The sequence below is a fragment of the Canis aureus genome, chromosome 8, assembly GCF_053574225.1.
Source record: "Canis aureus isolate CA01 chromosome 8, VMU_Caureus_v.1.0, whole genome shotgun sequence".
NCBI lineage: Eukaryota > Metazoa > Chordata > Mammalia > Carnivora > Canidae > Canis > Canis aureus.
In genome coordinates, this window is record NC_135618.1 from 21,382,082 (window position 1) to 21,394,371 (window position 12,290).

The 12,290-nt window shown below is 39.0% G+C and overlaps 1 protein-coding gene and 2 non-coding genes across 4 annotated transcripts; all 3 read left to right on the top strand.

The window, feature by feature from the left end:
• Positions 1 to 2,017: 2,017 nt before the first annotated feature.
• On the top strand, positions 2,018 to 12,076 carry RPL5 (ribosomal protein L5). Of its 2 annotated transcripts, none has more exons than XM_077905450.1 (8): positions 2,018 to 2,165; positions 3,171 to 3,240; positions 3,320 to 3,435; positions 4,810 to 4,944; positions 6,648 to 6,850; positions 7,894 to 8,071; positions 11,398 to 11,486; positions 11,908 to 12,076. In XM_077905450.1, exons 1-8 carry the CDS (start codon positions 2,163 to 2,165, stop codon positions 12,005 to 12,007), a joined length of 894 nt encoding a protein of 297 aa, XP_077761576.1. In that variant the 5' UTR covers positions 2,018 to 2,162; the 3' UTR covers positions 12,008 to 12,076. The 2 variants fall into 2 exon arrangements, with proteins under 2 accessions (XP_077761576.1, XP_077761577.1); XM_077905451.1 differs by having other exon boundaries at positions 7,894 to 8,068.
• LOC144319819 (small nucleolar RNA SNORD21) lies at positions 7,726 to 7,821 on the top strand. The gene has a single exon (XR_013385530.1). It is a non-coding gene; the product is annotated as a small nucleolar RNA SNORD21 (small nucleolar RNA).
• Positions 11,573 to 11,709, top strand: LOC144319822 (small nucleolar RNA SNORA66). The gene has a single exon (XR_013385532.1). It is a non-coding gene; the product is annotated as a small nucleolar RNA SNORA66 (small nucleolar RNA).
• Positions 12,077 to 12,290: the final 214 nt, after the last annotated feature.

Here is a 12,290-nt window from a genome sequence, read left to right on the forward strand (position 1 = left end):
AAAGGATTAAAATTTTAGGGATGCCTGGATCGCTTGGTGGTTCAGAGTGTCTGCCTTCGGCTCAGAGCATGATCCTGGAATACCAGGATTCAGTCCCACATCGGGCTCCCTGCATGGAGCCTGCTTTCTCCCCCTGCCTAAGTCTCTGCCTCCCTTTTTCTGTGTCTCTCATGAATAAATAAATAAAATCTTTAAAAAAAAATTTTTAGACAAATTTTTTCTAAATTAAATAAAAATGCATGAGAAATATTCAACATTCTTTTTTACAATTTTATTTAAATTCAATTAACATATAATGTATTATTGGTTTCAGAGATAGAGGTCAGTGATTCATTAGTCTTATATAATACCCAGTGCTCATTACATCACATGCCCTCCTTAATGTCCATCACCCAGTTATCCCGTTCCCTCACTATCCTCCCCTCCAGTGACCCTCAGTTTGTTTCCTATGATTAAGAGCCTCTAAAGGTTTGTCTCCCGCTGATTTTGTCGTTTTATTTTTCCCTCTCTTCCCCTAGGATTTTCTGTTTTGTTTCTTAAATTCCACATATGAGTGAGATCATATGATAATTGTCTTTCTCTGATTGACTTATTTCACTCAGCATAATATCCTCTAGTTTCATCCATGTCTTTGCAATGGCAAGATATCAATTTTTTTTTATGGCTTAGTAGTAGTCCATTGTATATATATATATATACATATACCACATCTTCTTTATCCACTCATCTGTCAATGGATATCTGGGCTCTTTCCATATCTGGGCTCCTTCCAGTTTGGCTATTGTGGATATTGCTGCTATAAACATTGGGAGAGTGTTTTAACATTTCTCCTTGAAAGCTTTCTTGACATTGGCCAGAGTGGACTCGATGTACATTTTTCCTGCTACATAAGAAGTTACAAACTGAAAGCAGAGGAAATTGGCATCATAATTCTAATTTATTCTAGTGGCAGTTTTCTGGAGCCACTTAACTTTGGCATCCTGTTTGTCAGACCCTTTTCTCTGCTCTGACACTGAGCAGTTTAAACACTGATTTTTTTTTCCTGATAGATTAAACATATACATACTCATCTCCCAAGAGTAGGTTTAAATTACTGAGCAATGGGGGTATAGAGTTAACATTCATTCTGAGGATGGGAATATTTTAAGCAGCTGTGTCAGTAAGTAATTTGTCTTCTTTTCCTGGTAGAGTCAGTAAATTCCATTATTGGGCAAAACAGGATTTGTTTTCTGCTTTCCTGAGACCTCCTGAATTGATTAAGATTGAGGCCAAGTTAAAAACACCGATTCCTGGTCCCCAGACAAGCAAGGTTGATTCAGTAGAGGTGGAGGATATTCAGATACCTGCATTTTAACTAGTACCCAACGATTCCCATGCAATAGCCCAAAGACCACCTTAGAAATGCTGTTAGGCAAGGGAATACTTTCTCTTGAGGTGCTTTTTTGTTTGGTTGGTTGGTGGTTGATTGGTTCTCCTCAGTCTGCGTGTGGAGAATGAGTCGGCTCATTCCCTAGTTACAATTAGTTGTAGAAGAATGAGAAAAGTTGACTAGTTCAGAGCGATGGAGAGAGGGAAAAGGAATGTAGCTGTCAGGGACCAGGGAACACAAGCAGTTTCTTTACAAGCAGTTCTTTTATCATTTAACAAACACGGGGCACTTTCGGGATGTCAGCACTTGTGTTGTGCTTCCAGAAGGGACTCTGTATGCTCTGGAGCAGGATGCGCAGTCCAGGTGGTGGTGTCCTGGAGGGGGCAAAAAGGCTCCATAGCAAATAGATTCTACTTAACTTTAAACTTTTTTTCCTATTTTCAAAAGCCATATTGTCTTTTACGAAACAACTTCTTAGCATAGGAAACGGCAAACCTCCCATTATCCTCCCTGCTGTTTACCGCCCATCCCTGTGGGATTACCAGTCAGCCGTAATGGGACTCCGTGGCCTTGAGCGTTTCCACACAGCGAGGGCGGGCATCGGTCCTCCCGCCAGCAGAGGGCAATCCAACGCACACCTAGGGCCGCGCGCTCTCTCTTCCACACGTAGCTCGCGTGATCGTCAGTGCTACATACTGCGCCTGCGCACGGGCTGAGGCCTTTTCCCCCCGCCGAGCGCTGCTGGGCCTGCTGGTCTGTGGTGAGCCGCGGCCGCCGGACTCTGTTCCGCAGGATGGTGAGTGGATATCTGGAATCGGGGCTACGTCTGCACTGGGTTTCCCTGTCTTTGCCCAAACGCTGACCTAGGGTCCGTCTCGCGCGGCGCGGGGGTTGGATGGCGTTGGATTGTGGGCTCTGCTGTGGTAGGGTTGCCTCTCCCAGCGTGGCTTTAATGGCTGCCGCCCGGCGCGCAAGCTTTGGGGGAGGGGTTGACGAAGAAGTTCGGGAGCTAGGGCGGTGGATTGAGGAGGGGGCGAGTTCGGGAGACCTGCTGCGGGGGTAGTGCCGGCTCGGCCGACTGGGCGCCGGCAGGCGGCGAGGACTGCGTGCGGTTGGTCTCAGGCTAGCAGAGGGATGCCTGAGTGGACGCGGCTTGTGGGCCCTCGGACCCGTCCACCCCGTCTGCTTCGTGGGTTTTTTTCGGGAGTATCGAGTTGGTGGGTCTTTGGGAAGTGGCTCCTAGACCCAGCAGTCAGCGGGGAGCCTGGGGCTTCTCTGGGCCTCGGAAGGAAGCTCGTTTAGTTTGGCATGTGCCTCCTGTCGCTCGATCTAGATTGTTGCTGGCACCAGTGTTTCATGATTTTGCGGATGAGGTGTTGCTTTGGTTGGTGGCGGGAACAGTGCTGTTTTAATCGGGAGCAATTGCTAAATAAGGTCTTGACCAGATGAGTTTTGTGGTAAGTGATTCGGCTTTTGAAAAACGTGCGCGTGAACAGCGCAGGAAATACGAGGGTAGGTTTTCAAAAACGGGACATAAAGCGTCCACAACAGACTGACGTTAGGCATGACTGCTGGCTGTCTGGAGCAATGCTCTGGAAAAGTGACTGATGGCAAGTGGAAAAGGTGATGCTGGACTCCCTGTGGTTTGAGAAACTGGGCTCTGCAGAAGTGACAGTTGTGTGGATTCACTCTTGAAGTTAAAGTGTTTTTTTGTTACAGTTACTTCAGATGTCAGAAGTACTATCAACCATTTATCAAAGTTTTAATGACATTCTTTTTTTTTTTTTTTTCTCTTTTAAAGGGGTTTGTTAAGGTTGTCAAGAATAAGGCTTACTTCAAGAGATACCAAGTGAAATTTAGAAGACGACGAGGTATGGTTACTACTCACGTTCACAATATTAGAAGAACTTGCAGTGGAATAGACTTTCTTATATTACTTTTTTCTTGCAGAGGGTAAAACTGATTATTATGCCCGGAAACGCTTGGTAATTCAGGACAAAAATAAGTACAACACACCTAAATACAGGATGATAGTTCGTGTAACCAACCGAGATATCATTTGTCAGGTAAGTTGTATTCTGAACTCCAGCAATGAGTGCTATGCCTCACCCCTTGAACTCACTGCTAGAGAAGTTGTACTTGGGGAAGCAAAACGCATATATGGATTGGAAGGTCCCTCTAGTGCCTGGCATTCTAAAAACATTGAGTAGTTTCTTTTCCTTTTGGTAGGTCTGGAGTTGGAGCTGGTGGGGGTGGGTGGTACTTTAAAATACTTGATTGAAAATCAGTTGTGTTTGGCAATCCTGACCAAATTAGTTTAATCTCATTTTCTTTTTTTTTTTTTTTTTTTTTTTTTTAAATTTTTATTTATTTATGATAGTCACACAGAGAGAAAGAGAGAGAGGCAGAGACACAGGCAGAGGGAGAAGCAGGCTCCACGCACCAGGAGCCCGATGTGGGATTCGATCCCGGGTCTCCAGGATCGCGCCCTGGGCCAAAGGCAGGCGCCAAACCGCTGCGCCACCCAGGGATCCCTAATCTCATTTTCTAATGGAGGAAAAGAGGATTAGAGAAATCAAAGGTACTGCCCTATTTTATAGGGGTAGTATAAATTTGAGGTCAAGTAGAAGGTTCTTGCACATTCCATTTCCAGTAGAATAATAGAATTTGTCATGGATTAAATCCCAACATGCTGTATAGCCCTAGGTGCCACATACCCCGCTCCACATCGAAGAGGTAGGTAGTTGTGAAGGTTTAATTAGGCTCTTAAGATTGCTTTTACTCCTGCTTATTGTTTGATACATAAAATTTTGATAAATAGGTATGGAAGTTTCTCCCATATAAAAGACCTCTAGAAAACGGCAGTTTGCTCCTTTAGAAGCTAGTTTTCTGGGCTTTTACAACTAGAGAAAATTTTCAATTAAGATTTGCTGAGCCTTTGCAGGGAAGGGGGCAGGCACACCTATTTTCTAGGCAAACTAATGTTGGTTGTGAAGACCATGTTCCTTCATACCTAAATTCAGATAACCCTATCCATATTGGACTTTGATATGCTGAGTTCAAAAGATGTTTGAAATTATTGGAGATTCTTCTTTTGACTTTTCATGGTGCCTGTTTAGTTCATTGGCTTATGCAGCTAAGTCTTTTCAGTATTTAGAAAGAACGACAGTCTCTAACTTCAGAGACATTTCAGTATTCACTGTTTAAGTCATAATTTTATCTCTATTTGTGATAATCATTCTGACATTTACAGAAAACCTACCTGCTATAGTTGACGAAGCCATAAACTGTCATTGTGTAGTAGGATCAACAAAGAGATTCTAAGTGTTGCAGATTTGTGTCTTTTTTTTTTTCCTTAAGTCCTTTGAAAAAGAAGGCACCTAGGACAAGTAATCAGATAGTTGAAAGCACAGATGATTAATCTCGTTTTTCTCTTACAGATTGCTTATGCCCGCATAGAAGGAGACATGATCGTTTGTGCGGCTTATGCTCATGAACTCCCAAAGTATGGTGTGAAGGTTGGCCTGACAAATTATGCTGCAGCATATTGTACCGGCCTGCTGCTGGCCCGCAGGGTATGCAGAAGATAACTTTAATATATTTGGAATTAGCTCATTGTTTGGAGTTCACTGCAAGATAAATGTTCTTACATGAGTAAGATACCCTCAGCTCTGGCTTCTGGGGAATGCCTGCTGTTGAGCTGTTGGTTATGGGGTCATCAGGGAGGATAGTTTTAATCCAGAATTTGAGGCAGCAATACATTTTCTAATACTCTGGGGAGGTAGTTTTTCTGTTTTTTTGCCTGTTGGGTAGATCTAGGTCAGTGGAGTCTTTTTTTTTTCCCCCAAAGATTGTATTTATTCACGAGAGACCGAGAGAGTGGGAGAAGCGGGCTGTGCAGGGAGCCCAATGTGAGACTCGATCCCAGTACTCCAGAGTCACACCCTGGGCCGCAGGCAGGTGCTAAGCCACCGAGCCACCCAGGGACCCCATAGGTCAGTGGAATCTAAACGAAAGAATGGTGGCTACTAGCCACAAGTGGATATTGAGTGCATGACCTGTGCTGTTCCGAGGAACTGAATTTTTAACTTAATTTGAATAGCTTTTTGTGGCTAGTTACTGGCTGTCTTGTTGGACAGTGCAGACCGTTGCTACTCAGAAGTATAGATCTTCTGACTGTCAATCAGTGTACATTTAAAATGCAGGCTTTACTCCACACCCTTGACATCTGTATTTTAATAGGATGTCCAGGTTACTTATATACATGTTAAATTTTGAGAAACAAGGTCTTCAATTTGGAGGGTGGGCAGGCATGGGTATGGAATTCAGTTTTGTTTTAATTATCTTTACCTCTGGGTGGCAGCATTTCCTGTAATACACAGAAAGTAGGAGAAAATGTGATTTTTGCCTTATTTTTGTTCTTTGTTACTGATCTTGTTTGCAGTGGACTTGTTAAGCATGCATCATTGTTAGGAACCTATATCCTCATTGGTTATAAATGTTTGAATAAGGATGGGGAATAACGTCCTTATATATGAGAGCGACATGTTCTACAAAATCACACTGGTGAAGCAGTAGCTAGATCGATGTACCAGTAGAAGAGTCCCCCTTATTAACATAATGTGGTTGGAGTAGTAGAGCCATAAAAGATGCTCTGTTCTGCCCACTATCCTGCTAAGATTTTAATCAAATTAATCAAAATTGCATGTGATACCACTTAATATTTGGTTCTTGAGTTACTGTGGCTAAATAGGACTGAAGAAATACGGAGAATATCTTCCTTGAATAGATAATGGTATGGTTACATCTTAATTGATTACTACGTAAATCAGGTATGGGCATGTAGCAAAGATTCAGAAGGTATAAGACAAAGTTGTGGTGAGTTTGAATATTTGAAGTTTTCTTGTAGTTTTTTTTTTTTTTTAAGATTTATTCATTAGAGACACAGAGGCAGGGGGAGGGGGCAGAGATACAGGCAGAGGGAGAAGCAGGCTCCATGCAAGGAGCCCAATGTGGGACTTGATCCCAGGTCTCTAGGATCATACCCTGGGCTGAAGGCGGCACTAAACCGCTGAGCCACCCAGGCTGCCCTCTTGTAGCATTTCATTATTTGTTTGTTTGTTTATTTGTTTGTTTATGTATTTTAATATTTAAAAGTAAATTGGTACAGAGGGATAAGTGAATTGGAAGGTAATTTTTTTAGGCATTGGGTCATTAAACGTGACTTGATAATTTTAGAATTGTTTGAATATATTTAGACTGGCTTTTTTGTTAATAGCTCCTCAATAGATTTGGCATGGACAAGATCTATGAAGGCCAAGTGGAAGTGACTGGAGATGAATACAATGTGGAAAGCATTGATGGTCAACCTGGTGCCTTCACCTGCTATTTGGATGCAGGGCTTGCCAGAACTACCACTGGAAATAAAGTTTTTGGGGCCCTCAAGGGAGCAGTGGACGGAGGCTTGTCTATCCCTCACAGGTAATACAGTATTCAAGGCTACATTGTTTAGACTCCCAGTAGTTCCATTTCTAACTGGTTGGACTGTGGAGATCACTGAGTAGGTATACAGCATTGTATACCTGCTATATGCTTAGTACTATGGTAAAGGAACCTGGCAGGGCAGGAGGGAATTGTAACACATTTTATAAATGAGATTGAGGTTCAGAAGTAAAGGGTTTGTTGAAGGTTTTGGAGCTAGTAGTGGAAGAGCCAGGGTTAAAACCACTAGCTTTTGTGTTGTGGCTTAGCTTTGATTAGAAATGAGCAACTCCATTGCTTTTTTTTTCATTCAGAATAAAATAGTTTTATTCAGTTATGGAAAACTGTCAACTCTAGAAAGAGAAAAGCTGAGAGCTTTCAACTGGAAATAAGATTGTAGACCATTCTTAGAAGTTAAGTAGGTTTTAATTTGGTAGTTCTTTGGTTTTGAGTTAAGGATTTTTTTTTTTCTTGTTGAGTAGGTGCATCTTTAGAAAGTGATTTATTAGCTTCTTAGGGATATTAGAAGTTGGAGAAATCCCTAACCACCAAAATTTTTTCTGGCTATAAGTTTTAGGATTTAGCCTACAAAATGTAACCTAACTGGAACTTTTATAATGGTGGGGTATATTTTTTTGAGGACCCTCAGGTCTCTTGCAAGACACCTGTTAGATGTGGTCTTGAACAAATCACTTATTCCCATGTACCCTGAGGCAGCACTAAGAAATTCTAGGATTTAAAGGGAGCAGTTTTGAAATCCTTTCCTATGTTAATAAGGAGAACTAACTTTAGTGGTGAGAACTTGGTTTATTTCATGGCTTTGAAGGTGTTTGTGGCATCATTTCCTCTTCTATCCTGGAATTCAGAGATGAGCTGCTGAATGATGATATCCCACTAACTGAGCAGTCAGTAGTTGGTCCTTTGGTTGCATATGATGCAGTTAATTGTTTCAAGACGGGACTGATGGCAGCTACTGAAATGAATTCCTGCTAATGAACTCATTTCAATCATTATGTGCTAAAATATGAAAATCTTTATTTTAGTACCAAACGATTCCCTGGTTATGATTCAGAAAGCAAGGAATTCAATGCAGAAGTTCATCGAAAGCACATCATGGGTCAGAATGTTGCAGATTATATGCGTTACCTAATGGAGGAAGATGAAGATGCTTACAAGAAACAATTCTCTCAATATATAAAGAACAACGTTACTCCAGACATGGTAAACATTTTTACTAAAAATGTCTGTATTGGGTTTACAATTTGGTTTCGTGGATATATTTTATTTCATGGTTATAGTTAAAAGTTGAACATGAGTATGTTAAGAGGTATAGACAGACTCAAGGAGTTCTTTAAAATGGAATGACATGAAATTGGAAAATTGGGTGAGGGTAAGTTAAGAGTCAGATGGGATAAGAATAATTATAAAGAGACTTAACATGCTTTTAGGAATTTTTTAGGTAGTGAAGGGTGGCAGACTTCATCTAAATCTAAAGATGGCTTTTACACATTTTGGCTGTTTTAAATTTGCAGACTTCATTCCTGTAGTCATAGTTAAAATCATCTGTCTGATTGGAGATGCTAGTTACTAAATTCATTTTGAAGCAATGTGGAGGAAAGGTTCTGTTCTGTAAAGCAAGTAAAGTTCTATGTTCAGGACTTTGTGAATGTCTCAGGCTATGCACATGGAGAGTTTGTATTGAGTAGATGACTAGTTCTGCATGACTTTGCAAATATGAGTTTAATGTTGGAAAATTTATCAGCCTAAAGTTGTATCTTTGAGGCATCTATTGACACATTGTAGTAATGGAAGAGGATAGGCATAGAGCACAAAAATAGCACTGCTTATTATAAAATTATGCAACTGTAGAGTTGTAGATGAATTGATGGTTATATATCAAATGTTCTGTTAGTGCATAGTTTATATTTTGATACAGTTTTGATGATGGAAAAAAATTTTTGAGAGCACATGGTGAGGGAGGGGCTAAGGGAAGGAGAGGCTTCATGGCCAGCATGGAGCTCAATAATGAGGTCTCAATCTCAAAACCCTGAGATCATGACCTGAACTGAAATCAGAGTTGGATGCTTAACCAACTGAACCACCCAGGCACCCTGTGAAAATTACTTTATTTATAAATTTATTTTTATTTTTTAAAAAAATTTATTTATATATTCATGAGAGGTGTGCATGCGTGCCCACACACACGCACGCAGAGATGTTAGCAAAGGGAGAAGCAAGGCTCCATGCAGGGAGCCCGATGCAGGACCTGATCCCAGATCTCTAGGATCACGCCCTGAGCCTAAAGCAGATGCTCAACTGTTGAGCCACCCAGGTGTCCCTATTTTATTTTATTTTATTTTATATTTTTATTTTATTTTATTTATTTTATATTTTATTTTATTTATTTTATTTTACTTATTTTATTTTATTATTTATTTTATTTTATATTTTATTTTATGTTTTATTTTATTTTTTTATTTTATTTTTTATTTTATTTATTTTATATTTTATTTTATTTTATTATTTTATTTATTTTATTTTATTTTATTTATTTTATTTATTTCATTTTATTTTATTTTATTTTATTTTATTTTATTTTATTTTATTTATTTTATTTTATTTTATTTTATTTTATTTTATTTTATTTTATTTTATTTTATTTTATTTTATTTTATTATTTATTTTATTTTATTTTATTTTATTTTATTTTATTTTATTTTATTTTATTTTATTTTATTTTATTTTATTTTATTATTTTATTTTTTATTGTGTCCCTATTTTAAAATAGAGTTGTTAGGGACACCTGGGTGGCTCTGGTTGAGCAGTTGCCTTTGGCTCAGGGTGTGATCAGGAGTCCAGGGATCAAGTCCTGCATTGGGCTCCCTGCAAGGTGCCTGCTTCTCCCTCTATGTCTCTGCCTCTCATGAAATAAATAAAATCTTAAAAAAAAAAAAAAAAGTTGTAATTGGAAAAGATAATTGCCTGTTATTCATATGCTTAGTTACAGTCTAGGGATCAATAAATACATAGCTTGAGTTTTTGAACTAGGAAAATGGTAATACAAATGCATGCTAATTTTCAGAAATCCATACTTTTTTTGTTACTATTGGCATTGCCCTCATTCACTCTGGTAAATAGATCTTTTACTTGTGACTATAATTCTACTTGGCCTGCATAATTTTTCTTCCTAAGACCTCTCTTGCTCTGGTAATGTCACACTTGTTCACAACTTTTCAAATTCCCAAGCTGCTTTGAGCTCCCACTTCATGTTTTCCTAAATATATGGTATACTTCAGCTGGACCACTCTTAGGCTAATGTACTTTTCCCAGCTAGCTCATTAATTTGATCTTTGGAGGCCTCTTATGTGTGCCTGCTGAAATCCTCTATAGACATCTGACATGTCTTCTGAGGAAGTGGTCTTTACCTAAACTCATGTTCTTATCTACATGCATGGTTGTGTATCCTATTTGTCTCTTGGAAGGAATGGAACAAATTGCTTAGATTTATTAAATAACTGTATTTGAAGTCATCAAATGGATTTGTTAAATACAGTGGAAAGCTGTAATAGAGTGCTTAAAAGAGGTAGAGGAATTAAAGGAATTAAAGTAATTCCTAAAGGAAGGGATTTAGGTAGTTGAGGTCTCATGCAGTGTTTGCATTCTTTTCATTTGCTCAGTTTTCTACAAATGCATGTAGTAACCACATTTTTCTTCATAATGAAGGAGTAGTTTTAGAGATTTGAATACTTTGGTTTATTCTTTGGGGGGCTGTAATTGTTACTAGATTTTGATAGTGAACATTCAGGCATTTTATAGCTGCTTCATGACCTGCTCTACCATAGAATCAATAGTCATTTATTTGGAGGAGGTAATTGAAACAATTCCGAGAATTTCAGCATTAGTTTTTGATGGGTTTTAGAACATAATTCTCATTAAGAGATAATTGGATGGTGTTTGAGCGTTTTGTAGGAAAATTCAAACCTTCTGTTTCCATAGACACCTAATAATAGTAGATATAAGAGGTCCCTGGTATGTAGTTCTGGGAGTAGTACTGAGAGACCTATTAGGTACTGATGGAAAATACAAATCTGAGGAATGTGGTAGAAAAAAATGAATTAATAGCAACTGCTTGTTGGCCCCATATCCAGTTCATCTTAACATCTTAAATACTTTGTTTTAGCACAAATCCTCACCTGAATAAAAGAATTTGGGTCAGACAGTATTTTAAATGAACATAAATGTTTTTGGAGCAACCTGTTTGCTCTTGAGTGACTTTTAAAGAAGTAAAGCTGAATTCCTCAGAAATAAGTAGACATTTTTTGAGTATGAGTTTTGTGAATAGTGTCAATTCACACTGCCTCTGGAAATTTCTTAGGAAAATGTGGGTTACATGTAGAAATTTGAGATACCAGTGTTGACCCGGTTTAGTTCCCTTTGACAGTCTGGTTTAGGGACAAAATAGAGCAAGTGGTAGAATGCAATACGTTACGTGACTGTATAGGGCATGTGAAATGAAACCAAGTACTGTTTGCTTTGCTTTCTTTCAGATGGAGGAGATGTATAAGAAAGCGCACGCTGCTATACGAGAGAATCCCGTCTATGAGAAGAAACCTAAGAAAGAAGTTAAGAAGAAGAGGTACGCATCTTACTATTACTGTCTTTTTAAGAGAGGTTGGGAGGAATTTCTTGCCTTGTTTGGTCTTTATCAAACTCGTTGAAGTTGTGCAAACTCGATCACTAGCTCTGCATGATGTTGCAGAAGTGAGGGGAACCAGGTTTGCTAAAGTAATTGTGGTGATAGAAATGTATTAGCCTCAGAAGGTACTTACTGAGCTGACCTATTCTATCCCATTACAGTGTAACTACCAGTTACAGCATTTAAAAAACTTTTTTTAACCAGTTCCTGCATTTTGAAAGTTCCTTTAAGATCAGAAGTATGTATTAGAACTTGGATTGTTTTGACCTGATCGTAGTCTTTTCCAATCAAAGTTAACTTTTTTAAGCTCTGTAGCGGTGGTTTTTAAAAATCTATCTCTTAATTTTACTTTGTTTTGCAGGTGGAACCGTCCTAAGATGTCTCTTGCCCAAAAGAAAGATCGGGTAGCTCAGAAGAAGGCAAGCTTCCTTAGAGCTCAGGAGCGGGCTGCTGAGAGCTAATAAACCAAACCATAATTTTCTATGAAGATTTTCCAGATAAAGCCAATAATAAACTTATTCACCAAGCAACTTTGTGTTAAACTCTTGTTAATGAAAGTGTAGGAAATACGTGAAGTACAAAAGTAGAGGAGTTGATAAGTTTTTCTTCTTCAAGAAACAAATATAACTGCATATTGACTCAAAGTTCACACCGGCTTCTCAGGCTTCTGTTTTTCCTAACAGTTATCCCTTCAAGTGTGACGTCTAGCTCCCTCTAAACAGTCTGTCAAGCAACAGACCAACC